At 52.5% G+C, this 21951-nt stretch overlaps 1 protein-coding gene and 1 long non-coding RNA gene across 4 annotated transcripts in view; one reads left to right on the forward strand and one right to left on the reverse strand.

Moving 5' to 3' along the window:
- The window catches only part of ZBTB16 (zinc finger and BTB domain containing 16), a 186450-nt gene that overhangs the window by 157353 nt on the left and 7146 nt on the right, over nt 1-21951 (forward strand). For all 3 annotated transcript variants that reach the window (XM_002708425.6, XM_017343233.4, XM_051819548.3), the window contains exon 5: nt 16563-16733. In XM_002708425.6, the coding sequence (XP_002708471.1) occupies nt 16563-16733 (171 nt within the window). The remainder of the gene's footprint in view (nt 1-16562; nt 16734-21951) is intronic.
- LOC138850658 (uncharacterized) lies at nt 16994-21862 on the reverse strand. Its single transcript, XR_011390730.2, has 2 exons — nt 21816-21862; nt 16994-20563 (listed from the first exon to the last, which is right to left on the reverse strand). It is a non-coding gene; the product is annotated as an uncharacterized LOC138850658 (long non-coding RNA).

Below are 21951 nucleotides of genomic sequence, written 5' to 3' on the forward strand. Positions count from 1 at the left end.
AGATTTTGTGTTAGTTTTAACTCATGTTTTCACCTTGGAGGAGAGGTGGATAAAAAAATTAAGATACTAAAAGGCTGAAGAAATGTGGCAACTGGGCTGTGATGAGAGGTTGAGGAGGGGAATCCAGGAGGATGCCCCCTTTCTTGTTGGGCAGTGGAGTGATGGGGGAGCTCTTTACTGAAATGAGGAACACAGGCGGGGAAGTAGAGCCTTGTGGTTGAGCTCCAGGGTTGGAGTGGACACCCAAGCTACCCGGGGAGTGTTTGGCTCCACAGGTCCACCTGGAATGCAGAAGAGGGAAACAGCGGACATACACGAGGATACTTCAAAGAGTTCATGGAAAGTGGAGTTGAAAGATGCAAAAAAAATTTGAAATCCATGCATGTGGTTTTCTCTATAATGCTCATTTTCCGTGAACTTACTGAAGATTCCTCGTATACCTTGGAATCATCAGTGTGTGCATGAGCAGATAAGCCCTGTAGTTTAACCCAACGAGTTGTAGAAGGAGCAGAGAGCCTGGAATGGAATCCAGAGGGACCCTAGCACCTTAGAGCCCTCCAGAACAGTCGCAGCCCACAGTGGAGGTTAGGGATGAGTTGCTGGAAGAAATAGGAGGGAAACCAAAGAATATGGTGTCAAGGAAGCTAACGGAAGGGGTTTTGAAAAGGAAAAAGCATTGAGTTTTCAGTGCTGCCCAGAAGCTCCCTAAGAGGAAGTCTAGAAAACATGTTGGATCGAGGGACACAGGAGTCTGGTTATCGGAGGTGGACAGCCACAGTCTTAGTGGATGGGTAGAAGCAGGAGTCGGGTGATGTTGGATTGAGTAGTTCCTGAGAACCTGAGAAGTCGAGGCAGGAGTGGAGGAGGGGTCAGATGGTCCTGGGTGAGGGTTTGGCAGAAGACAGAGGAAAAACAATGCTCAGCGAGTGCAGGAATTGCCCATGGATTGGGTAGTTGGACCATGGACCTTGAAGTGTGGGCTGAATGAGAAAGAAGTAAGGAAAGGAAGGACTTGCTAGGGAGAGATTCAGTGATCACTGCATGGTTCTGATGGGAGGAACGGGACAGGAGAACTGGAAGACAGGGGAGGAGGTCTGGAGGTAACACCTGAGGTCTATGGCTCTTCTTACAGGGCAAGGCAGGACTGTGCCCTCTGAGCACCTCCTGGAGGGAGTCTAAGTACAGTTCTTAGTCCATTCTGCCACAGCAGAAAATTGAGCGCTGGGTGATGGGTAAAGAACAGAAATGCATTTCTGCACACTTCTGGAGGCTGGGAAGCCTGGGTTCAAGGCATCAGCATGTGACGAGTGCTTTCTTGCTGCATCAATCAATAATAGGAGGTGAGAGGGTGGAGTGAAAGAGACGAGCATGGGGGGCAAGGGAGCCCCAACCCACCCTTTGGTAAGGAACTCACTCCTGCATAAGAGAACTGAAGATAGCTGGAGGGAGGGAGGGAGGGAGGGTCAGGAAGATGTGTCAATCAGGTGATGCTGGCGTTGGACACCTAGAGCAGTCTGGTCACTGTGTGTGGCCAGGGACGGGATAGCCTGGTCACTGGCACTGGAGGGTTCACCTGAAGGTCCTCCCTCCATTCTGAGGCCCACTTCAGGCTCCAGTTCTGTCATGGAGCAGCTCAGAAACTGCAGAAGAGGAATTGAAAGGGAGGTACCTTGGAAACTACACCCACATGGGAGGGAAAGACCCTCAGAGCACCCTGTGACGTTTGGCGTTGCATTTCCTTTGCTGCTGCTGCTTCTCTCTTTTTAAAAAAAAAAAAAAAATGCTCATATTCCTCTCCCACCCTCCTTGGGTAGCAAACAGGGCAGTGTCTTCCTTCCTGTCTTTAGCAGCCACTGCCTGCCACCCGACACCACCCGACAGCCTCTGCCTCCGGCCTTTGCAGCTCCCCCTTGCTGTCTGTTCAGCCGCTTATCAATGTACTGTCTCCTCCCTCAGCACCAGCACCATCAGCAGCTCATTTCCTCCCAGACTGGCAGGGCAGGAGGCCTCACGAGCCCCTGGATTCCTGCAAGGACAGCAACAGGCAACATATGTGAGCTGTGGCTGGGGCAGTCCACAGGGAAGTCCTGGGCCCAAGGCATGCGTGGTACCCTGGGTGTTCCACATCAGAGATCCCACTGCCACAGCCTGTCCGCCCACCCCACCCCCAGGTGCTCACGTCCACTTGCTGGGTTTCCCCATGCCTGGAAATGACAAACTAGTAGGATCCATGAGTAGGGGACAATGTGGAGCTCACAGAGCCCCGTAGGACTAGAGGAGCTTCTGAGGATCAAAGCCCACCCCTTTTATTTCACAGATGAGTTCTAGTCCAGGGAGATAAAAATCCATTTATTTACTTCTTCATCTACATATTCTTTCTCACCATCCAGTATTCGTGGAACACCTGTCAGATCAGAGGCCCAGTGATGTGCGGGAGAAATGAGGTCCCTGCCCCCAAGTGGTCTTCAGCCTGATGGGGAAGGGGAGACTGCAAACCCGAATGTGAAAGCCTCATTCGCCGAGATGTGAGTCTCCCGGCGTCAGCGCTGAGAGGGGAGCCTGGGCCTTCTGCAGCGCCCTTTCCAAGGACCCAGAGCTCCGTCTTCCTAGGAGGCCGAGCGTTCGGTTCTGGTTTTCATTACAGAGGGAGAGTTTGAAGGAGTGAACGTAGGTTTTGGTCTAGATACTTCTGGGTGGCAGAGGGGCTGGGAGGACATGGTGGTTTCAGACTAGGGATTTGTATTTATTTTTAAATTTTGGTAAAATAGGGCTGGCACTGTGGCATGGCAGGTGAAGCCTCTCTGCCTGCAACACAGGCATCCCATATGGGTGCCGGTTTGAGACCCGGCTGCTCTACTTCCCATCTAGCTCCCTGCTAATGCACCTGGGAAAGCATTAAAAAATGGTTCAAGTGCTTGGGCTTCTGTACCTAAGTGGGAGACCGAGAAGAAGCTCTGGGCTCCTGGCTTCAGCATGGCCCAGCCCTTACCAATTCATGGCCAATCCCTACCTGCCCTAACCCAATGCTGTCAAGACTCGCATCTTTCTGAGAGGCCAAATCCCCGGCTGTGTTAGGTTCCAGTAAATTCTGCAGCCAGAATTCCCCCTTAGCTACTTCAATATGGTTTCTAAGAATGGACATGAGCTCAGGTACGTTGTAAAATAATGTAAGCATGAAATCTCAACCCCAGAATGTGGCCATATGGGGGGTGAACCAGTGGATGGACAGGAATCTTGCTGTCTCTCCTCCTCTCTCTGTAACTCTGCCTTTCAAATAAATAAAAAATAAGTCTTTACAAAAAATTTGGTAAAATATACATAAAATTTAGCATTCTAACCATTATTTAAAAGAGCTTTTTATTTGAAAGGCAGAGTGACAGCAATGGGTGGGGGCCGGAGAGATACAGAGAGATCTTGGATCCACTGGCTCACCTCCCCCCAGTGGCCACAACATCCAAGGCTAGGGCAGACTGAAGCCAGGAGCCAGGAACTCCATCTGAGTCTCCTACATGCATGGCTGGGCGCAGGTACTTGGGCCATCTTCTGATGCTTTCCCAGGCACACTAGCAGGGAGATGGATCAGAAGCCAAGCTCCTGGAACTCTAACCTGTGCTCTGATACGGAATGCCAGTGTTGCTTGCAGCAGCTTAACCTGCTGTGCCACAACACTATCCCCATTTTAACTGTTTTTAAGAGCAGACGATCCATTCATGTGGATACTCAGCTGTCACTACTGTCCATCTCCAGAACCCTTACCGTCTTGTAAAGATGAAACTCCACACCGTGAAACACAGACTCTACTTCTTCCCTCCCCGCCAGCTCCTAGACCAGGAGTGCTCAACCTTTTTGTGCCATGGACTCCTTGGGCAGTCACCTGAAGTCTCTGACTTTCTTCAGAATAATGTCTATACATGCATAAAGTAAAATAAAAACAGAATTATAACAGAGACTTCACATAAGGACATCAAAATAGTTTCAAAGAATGCCTTTGCCACCCAGCACTATGTGAATGTCTTGTCCTGGGAAGATCAGGCTGTGGTCCAGTGGCCATCACAGTTTTCCAAAGCAGCTCACATAAACGATATTTTGAGATAATGGCAGCCTTTCTGATTTGGCATGAAAATTCCAGTGACACTTGTCGGCGACGAAGTCGTGACAGATATTTCTAATAAGACTGGTTTGTTACTTACATTCCCAGTAGAAGGAACTCCCAAGTCTTGGTTGCAGGTGAGTGAAAATAAAGATGCCCTTCCTCACCCCCCACCCTCCAAGTTCACCCATCTCCCCTGCAGCATGGGGGTCTGCAGCTCCAGGGGAGGAAGCCCTTTGGAGATGAGAGAACTCCTCACTGGTTCTGCCGAGGGGAAGTGTGGCTGGTGGGAGCGTGCCCAGGCCATCGCCCTTGAAGCCCCCCTCGCCCAGAGCAGCACAGGAGCCCAGCTCTCCCCATGGCCGCCAGCCTGCTGTCTGCGGTGGGCGGGGCCGGTGCCCCAGAAGTGTGCCTTCTGGCAGCTTCCCCCGCCCCCTTGTCCAAAGGCTCAATGCAGAAGGGAGCCATATGGTCCTTTGTGGACACATCTTCCCTAGTACAGCGTCTTCCCGGGGTGAATGCAGAGCCCCACGCCCCGTGTCAGCTGGGCCTCCCCTCCCCCACAGCCAGCCCAGGGTGTGGTGGGTTGTGGGGAGCCTTTCAGTAACACCCCCGCACACACTCACACAGAAAACTGTTGAAGTGAAGTCAAATGTCTCAAAGTCAGATCCCTTTTTAGTATGAATTTGCTGTGTCTCATTCTGAGCACTAATTCCAATTTAATTGCAAGTGGCCTGAAGCCTCTTCAATAGGAGTAACAAATGGTTTGATTTTGTAAACTTCATCAGACTGCATTTTAAATGCGACACAGTAGCCCAACTCGAATGCCAATGAAGCACTGGAGTAGCTCTCTGTTTACTAATTATCCGTTTTTACTCCAAGCCACGCTGGCTGGCTTGTCTGATTAAATCGGATTTGTGGGATAGAGAACAGCTAGCAGAGTTTTCTCTATAGTAAACGAGATTGAAACTATGGGCCGCCTGGCTGCACACTGTAAATTATATTTCCTTTTAAAGGGGACGTGTCTCTTTTATTTCTCTGTCGTCCCTCCTGCATATTAAACTTGACGGTACAGAAATGTACCCGGCTGCTCCTAAATCCAGCCTCCGGCCCTCCACCTGGCTGCCCACTCCACTCCCCGAAGAAGTGGAAAGGAAATGGGTAGCTGCCTCCCATGTCCTCACTGCCCCCCCCCCCCTTTTGCCTTTTTAATCCTCTTCTTCCTCTTCTTCGCCTCCCCTTCATTCCGGGGTTGAGATTTCATGCTTACATTATTTTACAACGTACCTGAGCTCACGTCCATTCTTAGAAACCATATTGAAGTAGCTAAGGGGGAATTCTGGCTGCAGAATTTACTGGAACCTAACGCAGCCAGGGATTTGGCCTCTCAGAAAGATGCTAGTCTTGATGGCATTGGGTTAGGGCAGGCGGGATTGGCCATGAATTGGTAATGATAGTTTGAACAGGGAAAAGAGAGTCAATTTCTGAAAAGCCAGATTGTTCTTTAGGTCCACCTGGAATGAAATCCTTTCCTCTGAACAAGGTGCAATTTGGGCTGCCTAGTTTCTACTTGGGGCCCACCAGAGAAGGGCACAGTAAGAGTCCCAGAGGGTTGGACAGTGGAGGCCCGCTCCTCCAAGTTGCAGCCCAGGCTGGGGGAGCTGGTGTGCCCTCTCCCCTCTCCTTACTGCCTGGCCAGCTCTGGCCTATGGAGCTCTTGGACTCAACGTTTAATTGTTTATTCCTCTGTCCCTAGGAAAGCAAAGCAACTTCTGCCCTTGTGCGAACTCGCTTGCTCTCGCGCTCTCTCTCTCTCTCTCACTCACACACACACACACACACACACACACACACACCATGAAATGAACACAAGAACCCTAAACAAGGTGTCATCACACGGTGCTTAAAACTCCACCGTGGCTGACTTCAGCTCTGTGGGCTTGGCCTGTCCTGCCCTTTGTCCTGGTGTCTCCCTTTGAGCCCGGAGCTTTTTATATTTCCATTTGCTCTTGAATGCATTGCAACGTCACCGTGTGCACTTTTTCCTTTTTGGCCCCTGTGTAGAGTACTGTGCGGGAAGGCCCAGTAACAATTACATGGGGAGGGAATGGCTGCCGTACTCAGGCCCACAGCCCTCCTTTAATTGTTGACAGTAAAAAGCCTTTAAATGCTGCTTAATTTGCAATCGTCTTCTGGGGAGGGGGGAAGGAGAGGCACCATTAACATGTCAGTAAAATGAATACATCTTCTCTTTGGTTGGGTTTTGTTTATTTATGTGGGGTAGTTTGTCTTTTCATTGCTCAGTATTTGCTGGATATTTTAATGGATCTGAAACAATCGCATTTCATCTTGAACTTTGAATTCTGTCGCCCCCCTCCCCAGACCCCTGCCTCCCTCCTCACTCTGTCCTGGCTGGCTGACTCTTTGTCTTGCCCTGGTCTCTCTCCTCCACCGGGGCCCCTCTCTTCTTTCTGCTTGCACTTTGCTGTTTGAAACACATTGGAGTTTACTCAAAATTTCAGAAAGAGCCCAACTGAGTTTGTTTCCCTTCCCCCGGAAAACGATCCCGCGTCTGGGCCCCAGTTCTTCCCTAGGGGCCTCAGGATAACTCTGAGAGGCCTGCAGCTGGGGACATTGGCTATAGAAAACGTCGCATGCACTGCAGGAACACGAGCGATGAGAGGCACCTGTGATAATTTAGCATGCAAATAAGGAAGTTGGGCCCCATGGTTGGTGGAAGCTCATGCCCTCCCTTAAGCTCTGGGCATCGGCCCTGGGCTCAGGGAATGAGACCCCTGATTCTGTCACTCGTCTTCTCCGTGGAGTTGCCTGGTGGTCCTTTCTGTCCCCCTCATCCTGGGGCACGGGAGATAGCGAGCCTCCACTGCCCTACCCCCACTCCATCCCAGCCCTCTCCAGGCACCAAGGGGCTTCACTTCAGGGACCTTCAGACCCAGCTGCTCAGTAACTGGACAGTAGAGGGAGGTGCGAAGCAGGTAACAGGTGGCCCCGCAGAGACAGAACCTGTAGCTTCTCTCACTGCTTTCCTGAGCTTCCCCCAAATCCCAGTCCCACAGGGTTGCCTGACAAAGACTTAGACTGTCATCCGACATGTGCTCAGTGTTAGACCCCTTCTTTGCCTTGACTGTGGCCATCCCTCCGCCAGCCTCATTGGGAAAGTGGGACTCTGTTGACCTAGAAGTCAAGTCGGACTGCGGAGGAGGAAGCCATGCGCATCTCAGCCCCAGAGGGCCGGCCCCTCTGCAAGAGCAGGCCTGGAACCCCTGGTGTTAGGGTGCGGGAACCTCCTTAAGGATCATTCACTTCCCCTTTCATTGTACCAAAGAGGAAAGAAGCCCAGAGAGGCCTAGTGGCTTACCCAGGAGTACACAGTGAATCACTCACTGAGCTGATTCTTGCGCACGGGCCTCTGGGCTGAGGACTTTGGTGTGTGCACCCCTCCAGCCTCTCAGCTGGAAGTCTGCAGTGAACAGACACAGGGGGACAGAGGCTGGATGGATTGTCCCGACCCATCCCGTGCCACCCTCACTTCCCACCACACACTTCCGAGCTGCTTTTCCCAGCAGCCTCCACGGCAAGATGAGTTAGAGACAAGAGTGCCTGCTGTCTTCCAGTTCTCATGCAGCCTTGCAAAGACATACACACAGAGCCCTCACTGCCCACAGTGGCCATAGCAGGGGGCCCCAGCCTGAACCCATGCAGGAAGGGTGGGCGGCAGAAGGGAGGAGCTGACTGCTGAGTTAGGTCTGCTTGCTACCCACCTACCCCCAGTGACAGCTCCTGAAATCCAGTGGGTCCAGGGGCCAGTCTCTGCCCTTTAAAGTTTATTCTTGCAGAACAAGCAGTGTTGGGAAGCTGGGCCATGGGGTCAGGGTGTGTCTTGGGAAGGAGGTGCCCCACCTTCAGTCCATCACTCTCCCAACCGGCTCCTCTCCAGGGCACCTGACTCAGTTCCTGAGAGAGGCTACCCTGTCCAGTCCCCCGGGGCTCGGCAGGGCTCAGCGAGGCTACTGCCAGCTGCCCTTCCCTTCTCAGAGCCTGTTGAAGTTGCTCCAATTTTTCAATCGTGGGCCAATTAGTTTCACAAATGGGGGCCCCCGTGGTGCCAGGGCACATTTGTTCCGGGCCTGCGCACTGGCCGGGGCCCATTGTCTTGCCTCCTAGCCCCGTGGGGGCCCATTGTCCTCCCCCCCAGCGGGTGCTGCTTACCGCTGATTTATACGGGCGGGCGTCCTGCGGGTCCAGGCTTCACTGCCACAGCTGGCGGAGGTGCTTAAGGCCTTGGACCCCCTGACCTTTGCCCCAGTCCTGCTGTCATTTTGAAAGTTACAGACCAGAGGGCTGCATACCTCTCCGGATTTACTTTCCACCCCAACTACCCTCCTACAGACAACCCCCCCCCCCCCCCCCAGCACACACAGAGGCTCTCTTTCCTTCTTCCTTCCCTCGCTCTTACGGTAGAAACTTGAACACATTCTGGAAGCGTCCAGCAGCTGGACAAGGAGGGCGAGAGGCAGGGGCATGCAGGCACAGGTGGGAGGCATCAGGCTCTGCTGATGTGGAGGAAGCCGCTACTTCCCGATGTGGTTTTTAATCCTCGGATTCATTAGTTCCATATCCGATGCCGTCGGGAGGGGGTGCAGGTGCTGACCCCCATGGGTGGGGCTCTGCCAGGGATGCAGGCCTTGCAGTCTGTTGTCTTGTAGCTTTGCTTTCCTTTGGCACCGTGCCTGCCAGGGGCTGCTGCCCCCCAGAACGGATGGCCCAGCATCCGTGGGGTGACTGGGCAGCCCCATGCAGCTCTGGTCCCTTTTTAACCCCTTTATATTCTCTCTCACAAACCAAACTTCTGCCCTCCTCGTTTTTTTTTAAACCTCTTCCTTTCTTTTACACCCCCCTTTCTCGCCACCCCCCACCCCCAGCTTCGCCCCCTCTTGGGCTCGTTTGCTGGAGTGATTGACAAAATTAGTAAATCCATTCATGTAACTTTTATTGTGCAGGTCTCAATAAATCCCCCGTGTCCGGGGCGCACCTTAATGAGCTAGTGAGCTGACAAATTTGTTTACTGTAGCTGGAGGTGCCGAGTAATGAAATGCACTTGTGTCTGCAGCTCACTGCTGAACAAATACACGGGTTTCCGGGAGCCAGCTCTGCTAGCTCTGCCGCCGCCGCCACCGCCGCTGCCTGGGGATGCAGCCACGTTCCCCCAGAGACTGCAAGTTGTGCCTGTGTGTGTGTGTGTGTGTGTGTGTAAGAATGTAGTCATTCCCTCATCCATGGCTTACTTTTAAGACAAATTCGAATCAGCTGCTCCACTCCTTCCTTTTTTTTTTTTTTTTTTCATTGACGACTTTGTGGTTTTTTTTTGACTGATGGTGTGAAACCCTGGCATGCCTCCTTTGCCCTCTAGATGTATAGATGCCCTCCAGAATTCTGTGCAGGGAATAAAGGGAAAAAGAGAGAGAGCTGGACAAGGAGACAGAACCCTGATGAGGCTGAAGTTGACGGGAAGGCTAGATGCTAAGGCTTTGGGCACTTTGCTCGGTTGGGGGAGATGACTGGGCGTTCCAGCAGTAGGTGGCTCTGTATGCAGGAGGCAAACAGCCGTGCGCAGCTTGAAGCTCCTTTAGTCTGAGGAAGACCTTCCATGATGATTTCTCATCCCCTCCTACCCAGGAAGAGGAGCGGCGGCACTCAGCTCCCGACAGTCCTAATGGTCACTGGCACTCGCACATCCTTAACCTGGGCAGACTGGGCCCTCACTGCCCTTCCGAGGTGGTTGGGGAATTCGGGAATAAATCCCAAAGGATCCCATATCCCCTGCCCACGAGGAAAACCAGAGGAGAACCAAACACAGGTTCTCGGCCTTTTCCCCAGTGGATCCCTTGAGCCTTAAACGATGGCCCAGAGGAGGTCAGAAGGTCTGGGCCTTTGTCCCCTCCCTGTCTGCTGCTTACCCCACTCCCTCACCTCTAGCCTTCTCCGTCCTCTTACTATGCAGACAGAGCCTGCCTGCCTTCAGTGTGAGTCAGCCCGGGCCGCCGGCTCTGCCCTTTTCTCTTGCACAGTGGACGATGCAGCTCTGCTACCTTCCACAGTGACCTGGCGGAAAGGGAGGAGGCAGACGGAGTGGGGGAAAGGTGGCAGCGTATAAGTGGCTCCTGTGTGGTCGTGAGGGCGGCTCGTGGCTGGAGAGGGTGTCTTAGGAGAGAGTGACCCTGGGGAGGGGGTCAGAGGAAGCAGAAAGATAAGTCTGAAGGATTTGAGGGTGGAAGGTGTTTCCAGTTCAAATTCAGGTTTTCAGTGGACTTGATACTTTCTCCCTTGGCAGGGCAGGCAGCTCTTCCTTCGCTGGGTGAGGTCAGGTGAGATGGGACGTGAGCAGCCCACCCGCAGTCGTGTGCACCATATGCACACACAGGCTTGCACGTGCCTCAGCCCATGCACACGTCACAGTCCTAGCCTGCTTACCAGAAAAAGCCAGAGTATATTTAGATCCCTCTGCTCCTTTGATTAAGAAACTGCTTACAGCAGGAGATAATAAGAGCCCTGCTCCAAGAAGGTGTAGCACCTGAACATCTTCTCCAGCTGTGTACCCTCTGATCCTGTTCCTTCCTTTTCTATTAGGGAGCTAATTGGTATGGAAATGGCACAGGTGTAAACGTGAGGGGTTTTGTGTCTTGTAATTTCAGGCCCTGCCATCACCTGGGTGAAGTAAATACCCTCGATCTCTCACCCCTTCTGCCTCCGGTTCCATCCTGACCTGGCTGTCTCCCATTTGTTGCTACAATTAAACTTGTTTTAAACTGGCAACTCCTGAGTCCTGCCTGCCCTGCAGCCCTTGGGAGTCTGGGCAGGTCACCTTCTGTGGAGATAGACTTGATGCAAATTGGCTCCCAGGTATTTGCATGGAGCCTGTCCTATAACCTGGAACCACCCACTCCACACTCCTCATTCATCCTTGCTACACCCAGTCCCTCTTCTCCTTTAAGCTGACACCCCAGGAGTCCAGGCTGAACGCCCTTCATTCTTCCCCAGAGCAGGGGAGGTGCTAATTCTTTGACCTGATCAATGCTTTCCTGGGGCCATGGCTGATTTACGGATCTGATTTACATGGAAATTTACAGATGAATAGAAAACAGTACATTTGTAGGATTTACATTCTCCAAAACATCTGTCTGTTGTCTCATAACGGTGCTGTGAAGTTAGTGTTGGAAAGGGCAGGTTACTTAGGAATTCTGCTTTCTTGATGAAGAACCCGAGGCCAAGGACAAAAGGCTTACCTGGTCCACGAAGGCCTGCACCTCCCAGCCAGAACTGGGGTCTCCGACTGTCCCACTGCCTAGTCTGGGGAAATGGCTCCTCCTGTGGGCTCAGTCTGCTTCTGAGCTCTGACCTGGAGTGGGAGCTGAAGGAGCCCTGTCTAGCCCACAAGACAGACAGAGTCCCAGCTGTGATCATCTGCCTCAAGGTCACTTGTGTCACCGGTAGGAGAGGAGAATCTTGTTGGGAACCCTCGATGGTGGTGGCTTCCTTGGTGGGCTCTGGCTGGAGACCTAGCCATCTGTCTCTGTGCCGTGACCACCCCTGCCCCCTTCTTAGTGACTGTCCCCAGGCCCTTACTGATTTTTTTTTCAAGATTGATTGATTACTTGAACATCTGAGTTACAGATGAGAGAGAGAGAACAAGCAAGTGATCTTCATCCATTGGTCCACTCTCCAGGTGCCCACAATGGCTGGGGTTGGGCCTGAAACTCCATCCAAGTCACCCATGTGGGTGGCAGGGTTGTAAGTACTTGGACTGTCTCCCACTGCTTTCTCAGGTGTATTACAGGGAGCTAGATTGGAATTGGAGCAGTTGGGACTAGAACTGGTGTCCCTATGGGATGCTGGCATCAGAGGCAATGGCTTAACCTGCTGCTGCACAGTGCCAGCACTGCCCTCTCCCCATTGGTGCTTTAATGCAGCATGCAATTATTGAGTGCCTACTCTATACCAAGCCCTATGCTATTCATTGGGGATATAAAGATAAGCTTTTGAGGCTTACAGTCTAGTAGGCAGAGTTGAATGTCAAAAGTAAATGCAATGATGGGTTTTATATGTTGTAACAGTGAGAGCTGAGAGCAAGATGATGTCTTTGGCACCAAGTCCTAAATGGTGTAACTCATCCAAGATGCCTACTCCAGGGTCCGTTTCCTGGAAGAAGCAGCCTAGAGGCAGTAAAACAACGCAGGCTTCTGTATCTTGCAGGGCTGCATGATTCATGATCCAGGTTGTTCACTGCACAAGGGTTCCTAGCTGGGGAGAAGACAGACACTGACATCCAGCCCTCTCCATACTCACTAAAAATGGGAGTCTGTGTGCTCAGAGGAAGAGACATGATTGTCTGGTTCAGACAAAGGCAGCGTGTGGGCTGGCATCGGCTCTGCAGTCACGTTATGGCTATAAAGCTTTTTCACTTGGGTATCGCATTTGATGTTTCCAGTGATCACAAGCAATATGGCAAATGGTGAGCACACTGATGCAGACACGCTAAGCGATCTGCTCAGGGTCGCGAGGCAAGGAAAGCCCTCCGAGGAGCTGGGACCCCCCTGTATTTTGGCCTCCCCCTTGTGTCAGCTGACCACAGGACTCCTGAACGGCTTCTTCATCCTGTCAGAGTCCTGCTCCCTCCACAGCGGCTGCAGGTGCCGTGTCTCCATAAGGGAGCACGGTGCCCTCACGCTGCCGGCCCCCCGGCCCCACTGCACAGCTCACTGCAGCTAATGAATTGCTAATACAATTTTCTAGATAATTTTATTTCCATAGTCCCACATTTTAATGTGTTTCCAAAAGCTAGCATTTATTTGCTTAATCTCCCAGAGTAATAGAATCTGCCCTGACTCATCATACATGCGAACAATCAGCTAGGCAGAAACGACAGCAAATTGTTTAATAACTCACATCTAGTCTCTAGATTTTTAACTCGCATGCACCAATAGCTTTTCTTGCGTCGCATCCACTTCTCTCCTGTCCTTGCCTGTTTCTTTTTTTTTCTTAAAATACTTTTGCATCATCACAGCTATGGATCTCCAAGCAGATGGCTGGGGACCAGGGATGCAGGCCCTCAGAGGCCCCTTACTTCTCCCATGCATCCTGGTTGATGGGTCAGTGGCTTGGGAAAAACTTGCACCTTGTGGGATGTCCTAGGAGGTGGAGAGAGACCACTAGGAGGACACGGCAGCATTTCCTTCGCAGGTCAGAGGTTCAGGCAGACCTGGTGAACCTGTCAGCAAGACTCTGAGCGGGCCGCCTGGAGCTCCACGTGTGTTTCTTCTTCCCTGCTCAATCCCAGGCCCTGGTCCTGCCGCGCTGTCTCCCTGGGATTTTATTTCTCCGCCCCTCTTCCTGTGCTCACAGCACCTGTCCTGATCTGGCCCCCACCCTCTCCCAGTGGTAGCCCAAGAGCCATCGGCTCTCTTCCTGCTTCCAGCCACTTGCCGTGGCTCTTGGTCCCTGCATTGTGCCAGAGACCCTGCCCTTCTCCGGCACAGGCCATGCCGAGCCAGCACCACGCTTGTGCAACAACTGACCGTAGGTGAGCAGCTTCTGCACAGTAGAGAGCTGTTGCTCCAGTCCTGCAGGCTGGGAGGTTTGAGATCGGGATGAGCGCGGGCAGGTGCTGGTCCCTCTTCTAGGTTGCAGGCTGTGATGTGTCCTCACCTGGTGCAAGGGGCAGGGGAGCCCTCTGGGGTCCTTTTTATAAGAGCACTAGTCCCATTCGTGACCAGACTGGACACTCCCAGAGGCCCTTCCTGCGAATACCATCACTTTGGGGTTAGGATGTCTGCATCCAGCTCTTTGGAGAGACACAGACATCAGACCCTGGCAACCCCCAGTACCTGTGTGGCACTGCTGTGTTACCTGTAGAATGATCTGAGCTGTCTCACCTGGCACCTGTGCCCCAGTCACCTTCCCCGCTTATCTCCATCCCCAGGGCCTGTCCTCTGGCTCCACCTGCTCTGAAATTGGCCTGTGGCATTTCCTTAGCTTGGAAAATATGCCCACCTCCTAGTCCTTGCTTCTCATTTCTTAAAGCCTGACTCAGAATCTTCCCTGAAGCCCCCAGAGTCACCTGCCTTACCCTCTGTTGGCTTGCCAGTGGCCTCCACTGGTCTCGGACCCAGTTTTCTCTGCTTGACCTCAGCCTTGCCCTGGTCACCTCGCATGGTGCCTGCTTCAGTGGATATCGAGTGGCTTGGGCCATCCTGGGAAGTAGGGCTGGCATAGTGGGGCAGCTTCAAGGGACCTTGGGAAGGCTAAAGGGGCAGATGGCTGCAGGAGTCTGTCTGCCCTGCTGAGTGATAGCAGCACTTAAGAGTACCCTGAGCCTGGCTTGCTAGGCCCGGGGTGTCCTCCTGGGGTTGCCATAGATGGTGTTCATACATGTTCTGACCTGGGAGCCTCAGAAGATTGTTGTTAAAGGGTGTGGCTGGCCCAGGAAGCCTGCTCCACCTTGGTGATTTAAGGTGGATATTTGAACGCCTAGCTTGATTGGGACTGTCTGTGGGGTGACAGAGAGGGTGCCAGTCCTGGGTAGGACCCAGGGCTCAAGCAGCGGGGACTATTGCCACAGAACGTGTTGCAGATGCACTCCACTCCTGTGTATGTTCAGGACTCACTGTCAGCTCTTGGGCTGCTCTGCCCAGGCACACCATTTCCCTCTGCGTGTCCCCCTCCATCAGGTGGAGCCAGCCCCCTCATCACAACCTCTCAGAGATCCTGCTGGCTTTAAGAAGTGTTAGAAAACTTCAGAGGAGGGCTGTGCCTTGTGACCCAGCTCCCCACCCACTCTTCCTGGCCCAGAGCTCCAGAGCCGTTCCTGGAGGAGGCCCTGGGTGCACTGGTGCCTCTTGCTGTCATTCCTGTGCCTTTTTTGGGGAGATCCAGACAGACATGTGCCAGCCTTGAAGTACAGCTGGGCTCAACCCCATGGTTTCTAAAAGCAGACAGACGAAGCTATTTCCAGATCCCAACTCTGCCCCTTTCTACTGGGTGGCCTTAGCCAAGTTATTTGGTTTCTGCTTTCCCATTTTGAAGAAAGGGGGTAAGAATGGCTGCCTGGTACACTTGGAAGTTTTAAAGGAGATGACGTCTAGATAAAGTACTTAGCACAGTGCCTGCACTGGTTTCCCTTCCCTTCTGCTCTTTGAGGGCCAGGGGCAGAATCCTGTGTTCACTTGTGCTCCCCACCCCTTGCTCAGCCTCCCTGACTGCTGGGGAGGGGAGCATGGTTGCAGGGGCCTGGGATTCAGTGTCTGCAAAGGGAAGGGGGGTCTATGGGTGGATGTGAGGGGTTGGGCAGAGGCTGCCCCCGTCTTCTCAGGCTATTCCAAACTCAGCTACAAATGGGACTGATGTGGTGAGACCCAGACTGCCCATTGGCTGTCTACCTTGCTGGGCTGAGAAGGCAGCAAGGTGTATCATACAGTCCTCTCTCTTCACCCCCAGCTGCCGCCAGAAACTCCCTGGTTCTATACCTAGTCACGATGACCTGGCACCCAGTCCGCTGTGGGCTGATTGATAGGCGCTAGGCCTGACCACCTTTTCTGCTTTGTGTCCCTTGCCCAGGGGATAGTGGTGTGGGGCTAAGCACAAGTGACATAGCCAGGAAGCCAGCAGACATGGCCAAAGAACTGGAATCCAGTATGGTGGGCAAGGAGCTACCATCTAGGACTTGGGCTCCTGTGTTGCTAGAGCCAAGAAGGCCATGGCTCAGAGCAGCCAAAGAGAACATCCTACTTGTAGAAGGCACCAAAATGACATCCTTATTTGTTGAATGAATGGGCCTTTCAGATTCCTGCTTTAGCGAATGGAGAAGTAGCTGAAAGCCTAGGGTCTATAGCAGGTCTTAGGAAAGAATTCAAATCCAGGCAGCTGGCTGTATATCCGAGATATTCCCACTTGGAAACTCCATGGATCATTGCACAAGTTACTCAGTTTCTATGTGCTTCAGACTCCTTATATGAAGGGTGAGGTGAGTACAGCCTACCTTTTGGAATTGTGGTTTAGAATGAGTTACGTTAGAACGATGCCAAGCCTCTGTCTTCCTCATCATTGTTTTTCCTCTTCCACTCCTGCTGCAGATTCTGCAGAGCCCCTCTGCACTGTGTCCTTAGTACCCTGCCTTCTGCATAGCACCCAGCTCTACTGCAGAGGCAGGTTGGCCGCTGTGATGTATTTGCTTAACAGCTTTCTCCCTCTAGACTTTAGGTTCCGCCTGATGCCACGTGAGTGACTCGACTGTACAGCCCTGACGCCACGTGGGTGACTCGGCTGCCTCCGGATTTGCTCCTGAGCCTGGGCACCTGGGGGTGCTAGTCCTGAGGCTGGTTCTCCCTGTGCCCTGAATGGGTTGATGGTGGCCTTGTGTGTCCACCTCCTGAGGCTCTTCCTTCTGCTGTCTTCCCAGGCACAGACATGGCCGTCTTCTGTCTGCTGTGTGGGAAGCGCTTCCAGGCACAGAGCGCGCTCCAGCAGCACATGGAGGTCCACGCAGGCGTGCGTAGCTACATCTGCAGCGAGTGCAACCGCACCTTCCCCAGCCACACGGCCCTGAAACGCCACCTGCGCTCACACACAGGTAGGCCCATCCAGGTGGTGGGTGGGGGTCTCTGGAAGCTAACATTCAGACTTAGTGCCAAAGACATGAGGAGAAGAGACCAGACAGTGACCCTCAGCCCTTCCCTGCCCGAGGGTTGTGTATGTAGGGGCTTCCTGTCGTGCAGGAAGATGTTAGGAATTCTTCTGCAGACCGCATCCTGGGATCACTGGTTCTTGATCTCCCCATTCTCAACACAGAGGGTGCTCATTAAAAATGCACCAGCCTCAGAAACTTCAGCATTTTTCTAATGATAGATTTATTTATGTGATAGAGCAGCAGAGAGACGGATGCACGCACACATACAGATCTTGCATTTACTGGTTCGCTCCCCAAATGGCTGCAATAGCCAAGGCTGGGCCAGGCAAAAGCCAGGAGCTTCATCTGGGTCTCCTTGGTCGGTAACGGAGGCTCAAGAACTTGGGCCATCTTCCACTGCCTTCCCAGGTCCATTCGCAGGGAGCTGGATTGGAGGTGGAGCAGCCGGGGCTTGAAATGGCACTCGGTTATGGGCTGCCAGTGTTGTAGGCAGCAGCGTACCCTGCTGCATCACAATGCCAGCCCCGAGAATCGTCAGCATTGTACAAGTATTCACCAAGGATTCTGATGCAGGCGCACCCAAGATGCATCTTGAGAAAAGCTGATTTGCTAGGTGTCCTCACGCCACCCACACACACTCCTGAAGTCGGCCTCGAGCTCTCGAGAGTGTGCTGAAGAAGTGATCCTACATTCTGCACAATAACAGAAGCCTGTACCTGGCCTTCCCCCTGTTTAGCAAAGACAATCAGGGCATCTCCGCAGTGAGCCAGGAGACACTGCCCACCTCATGGGGTGAGCAAGAGGTGGCAAATCAGGGAGAGTGTGCCAGCTGCCCGAGTTCAGGCCAGTCCCTGCCACCAGCCTCTAGGTGGAGGGATGGGACACTTGGTCCCTGGGGCCTATGAGGTCTTTTCTTCCTTGTAGCAGCTCCTGGCCTTCTCCTAGGCAGGGCAATGAATGACTTAAATTTCCTTCTCTAAGACAGAACTAGATCTTCTCTCTCTGGATAGCGGAATGCCTGTTTCTGAGTCTGTGTGCTTGTCTGCTGTGTGTTGTCCATCCATGTTTGGGGGCAGGGAAGGGTCAGGTCCCTCTCTGGATATTTAACGGAGTATCTGCCCATGTCTGTTGGAGAGGGTTTAGAGAGCCCTGCCTGTCCCAGAGAGGAGTGCCAGGCCCCTTCTCGTTCCTGAGGGGCTTGTCATGGCTCAGGGCTTGCGCATCAGTCAAGCCCTTGCATGGGTGGCAGGCTTTGCTGAAGAAGGGAGGCCTTTTGTTGCTTTTAACTGATGTACCCAAGAGGAGCTCCTTTGGCAAAGAAAGGCTTATTTCAGCTTACAGTTTGCAGATCACAGTTCAGGACTGGGTGGCCTCGGCAGAAGCTGGTTAAAGCAGATGCAGAGGCATGATGACCTGGTGAGCCAGGAAGAGAGAAAACCCAGGCCAGATTCAGACTCTAGGATAATCAGTTCTCCCTTGAGGACCCCCTCCGAGGACATGCCCCTAGTGACCTGAACACCTCCCATCAGCCCACCTTCCAGCTGCCACAGTTACATCAAGTCTGCACCTTTAATCCATACACATTTTGCATGAGTTCTGGGGAGACAAGACTGACTATCCATACCAGCTTTATTTAGCACGGCCTCACCAAGAAGCCAGCCGGGGTCTCACTGCCTGATGCCATTCTGTTCAGGCAGACATTGCCTTAGCATCACCAGATTTGCTTAAAACAACTTGAAATTTCTGGGGTCAGGACAAGGGGAGAAATCCCAGAAGGTCAGGCCTGACCAGCAGGGTGGGGAAGGAAGGGATGTGGACAAGGCCCTTGACTGTAAACCAAAGCCTCCAACTGCATAAGCATCTCAGCTGCAGGTACGTCACCTTCCCGCCAGTGCCTCCCTCGGTGGGTCCCCGAGTCCAGCCTTAGGAGCGATGTCAGTCGCCTCTCTGCTGCTTCTGAGCATGCTGCTGGATCAGATCCCTTGGCTTCATGTGATTTGAATGATTCCAGTCCTACTAAGTCTGCCCCAGATAGACATTACTTTGCCCACGCCCCCTCCTGAGAGCTCAGAACCTGAGAGTTTGTTCTGCTCAGATCTGTTAGGATGGACTATTTTCCAGACTGAGTTTGAGAGAGGCCCTTATTGTAGGAAACACAGAGCATGTGTACTGTCTGTATGCATACACACACATACACACACCCATGGATTTTCACACCAGTGAGGTGCAGTACACACAAGCCATATACAGGCTGTGCACACTCTACACACAATGCCTCATTAATTTCCGTTGTTCTTGGCCCATTTGCTGCCGGGGCTGGGTGTTTAGCATCAGCAGCTGTGTTTGGTAGGTTAGTCCAGCCGCGCTCTTGGCATTGATGGATCCCTGATTCACACGGCACATCATATAATAAACTCTCAGCTGTGTGGAAGGTGGGACAGGGAGGGAGGGTCCTGAGGAGCCGTGAGGCTGGGGCTGGGGTAAAAAGGACACCTTGGGGCTTGGCCAGGGTCAGGGAAACCTCCAGGTAAGGACAGCCCAGGGCTGGGGGAGGGGTCGCAGGTGCACTGGGCAGGCCGGAGGGGCTCTAATTAGTCTCGTTTGTCCTGCACTTAATGTCAAGCTCATTAAAGAGGCTCCAGAGTTAATCAACATACCACAAATTGGATTTTGAGTTCTGCAGCCAGTTTTGTGTACACTGTGGTGACACTGACCCGATTAACTCAGGGTGAGGATTTCAGGCCAGGTGCTCGCCCTGCTACAGAGTGTGTGTGTGTGCCCTGCTACAGAGTGTGTGTGCGCGCGTGTGTGCATGCATGTGTGTGTGTGTGTGTGTGTGTGTGAGTGAGACAGAGAGAGAGAGAAAGAGAGAAAGTAGTGACTTTTTGTTTTTTCCTTCTAAATTCTTTTTGTTCCTTTTCCTGGGTAGACTCAGGAGATTTCCCGTTTAAACTCATTTCACACGTGATCCACTTCATAATTAAATTCATAAAAATCTGATCAAACACACCCCTTACCCTTTGTCTCTCTCAGACTCTCAGGGCCCCCTCTGGAGGGGGAAAGGCACAGGTGGCCACCCCCCTCCTCCCCACCTCCCCACCTCCCTCGGGTTGGGCCGCTGCCGATGTACGTTTTAATTACCGGCTCTGGCTGAGGTCTCACGTGGCCCTTGCTTTATTTATTTATTTATATCTTAATGAGGATACTGAATCTTTGATTAAAGTCGTAATCGTTGCCGATTCAGTAAGGAGGGGGAGTGGGCTGTCGGACCAGACGGGGCCACGTGGGCAGACAGGGAGAGAGTGGCGTGCGCCCCCAGGCTGCCCCTCACTCTCATGGACATAGCTAATCAGTGCCAGGGTCTGCACAGGCCCAGGCAGTGCACGTGGGCCTGGCAGCAAGAGGGTAGGTGGATACTGGTTCTCCCAACAGAGAGCTGTAGGACTTGGTCCACTCCCAGATCTGTAAGCAAGGGCCTTGCTGAGCCGGGGTGATGCCCTGTAGACGAAGATGGGACCCACGCCGTGGCATTCAAGGCTGGCTCTGCTCTTGGAGCTCCTCTCATCCGATTCCTCAGTGGAAGTGCCCCCCCCCGCCACCCCCATGCCTTCAGTGCTTCTTGCAAATCGTCCACCCATGAGAGTCAGCCGTGAACAGACCCCAGCGTCTGCTCCCCACAGAGCCTTAAAAACCCTTCAGAGCCATCAGAAGAGAGGAGAATTTATGTGGGTACAGGGCCTCCATCCGGGCGGGGGGACGGTTTGGTTAGCGGCCTGAGGAGGGGAGAGAGGAGAGAGAGTAAAATATCATTTTAAAGAGGAAGTGAAGGCACAGGCATGCGAGTCTATAACGAGAAGGACAATTTATGCCCAGGCACGAGCGCAGTTTGACATGGGGATAATGAAAAAACGTAGGTCATTGTGGATGACTTAAACCTCAGCAGCTGAAGAAAATGTATGAAATGCAGAGGACATTACACGGTTGGCAGCCCCGCACATCTGCAGAGGGACAAGTGAAATACAGTGGGCCATTCTTTACCATAAACTGTGGTTGTTGGAGATGCAGCCCAGAGAAATTGTAATTACAGTGACAAGACGAATCAGCGATATTTAAATATTCATGAACAAAGTCTGGGGTGATCAATCTATCTTTATTGTCTGTGCCTTCACTCCTGTAATAAATAAGTAGCTGGAGTCCTCACCTTTCCTCCAAACCCTGACTTTGGGTACAAAAATGCAAGGTGGTTATCCCCACAGCCCAGCCCCCCACCCTCTGGGCAGGGGAGAGGGCGACGCCCTACAGGGAGGTCGATGGCCATAGGTTCTGGTCTGAAGGGAGGCAGTTCTCCCCGTTTCATGGACCAGGGCCCCTCAGAATGTTCCTGGACAGATGGATTGAAAAGATAAGTATTTTTTGGTGTAAAACATTTTTGAAATCCTGTGTACTGTTTGCTAACATGTGTCTTTTATGACTTTTTAAAGGACCCCTCGTATGCATGGATTTCAACCATTTTTGCAACAAAATAATCTTTGATTTCCATTTTCTGGGGACCTTGTGAAGGACCCTGGTAGCCAGTGCTTCCCCCGAGTCTGTTCTGGGTCAACCATTAGCTCTACAATGGGGCCACACCGACAGATAAAGCCCCTCTTATCCCGGAGGTGCTTCCATTTAGAAGCACAGTGGGCAGGTCCTCAGACACAGCGCAGTGGGTCAGCTCACATCCTGGCAAGTCCCATCAACACCTATCAGAACTTGAGAGCTGTGTGACCCAGGAGGTGATACCTGAACACCTCTAAGCATCTCCTTTTTCTCATCTGTAAAATGAAAATGATATTCTTCTTTAAGGTCATTGCCACAGTCATGGGACATGATCTGGGTGATGTGCTCAGTGTGGTAGTAAGCACTCAACAAATACAGGCCATTTGCATGAGAAAGCATCCTACGAATAAACAAACACAATGGTGGCCGTGTCTGCTGTCCTGGGACAGCGTAGCAGTTGTGACTCATTCTGTTTGGGGGACTCACCGGAAACTTCCCAACGAGGGCGTCAAGCGGCGACCAGGAGGTCTCTGGGGAGGCAAGAGGAAATTAGAGTGAGCAGCTTAAACTAGGGAGGAGGGAAGAACCAAGAGCATGGCGGGGACAAGGAGAACCCCCCAAG

The sequence above is a fragment of the Oryctolagus cuniculus genome, chromosome 1 (assembly GCF_051225735.1).
Source record: "Oryctolagus cuniculus isolate XC-2025 breed Fujian yellow rabbit chromosome 1, ASM5122573v1, whole genome shotgun sequence".
NCBI classification, from domain to species: domain Eukaryota; kingdom Metazoa; phylum Chordata; class Mammalia; order Lagomorpha; family Leporidae; genus Oryctolagus; species Oryctolagus cuniculus.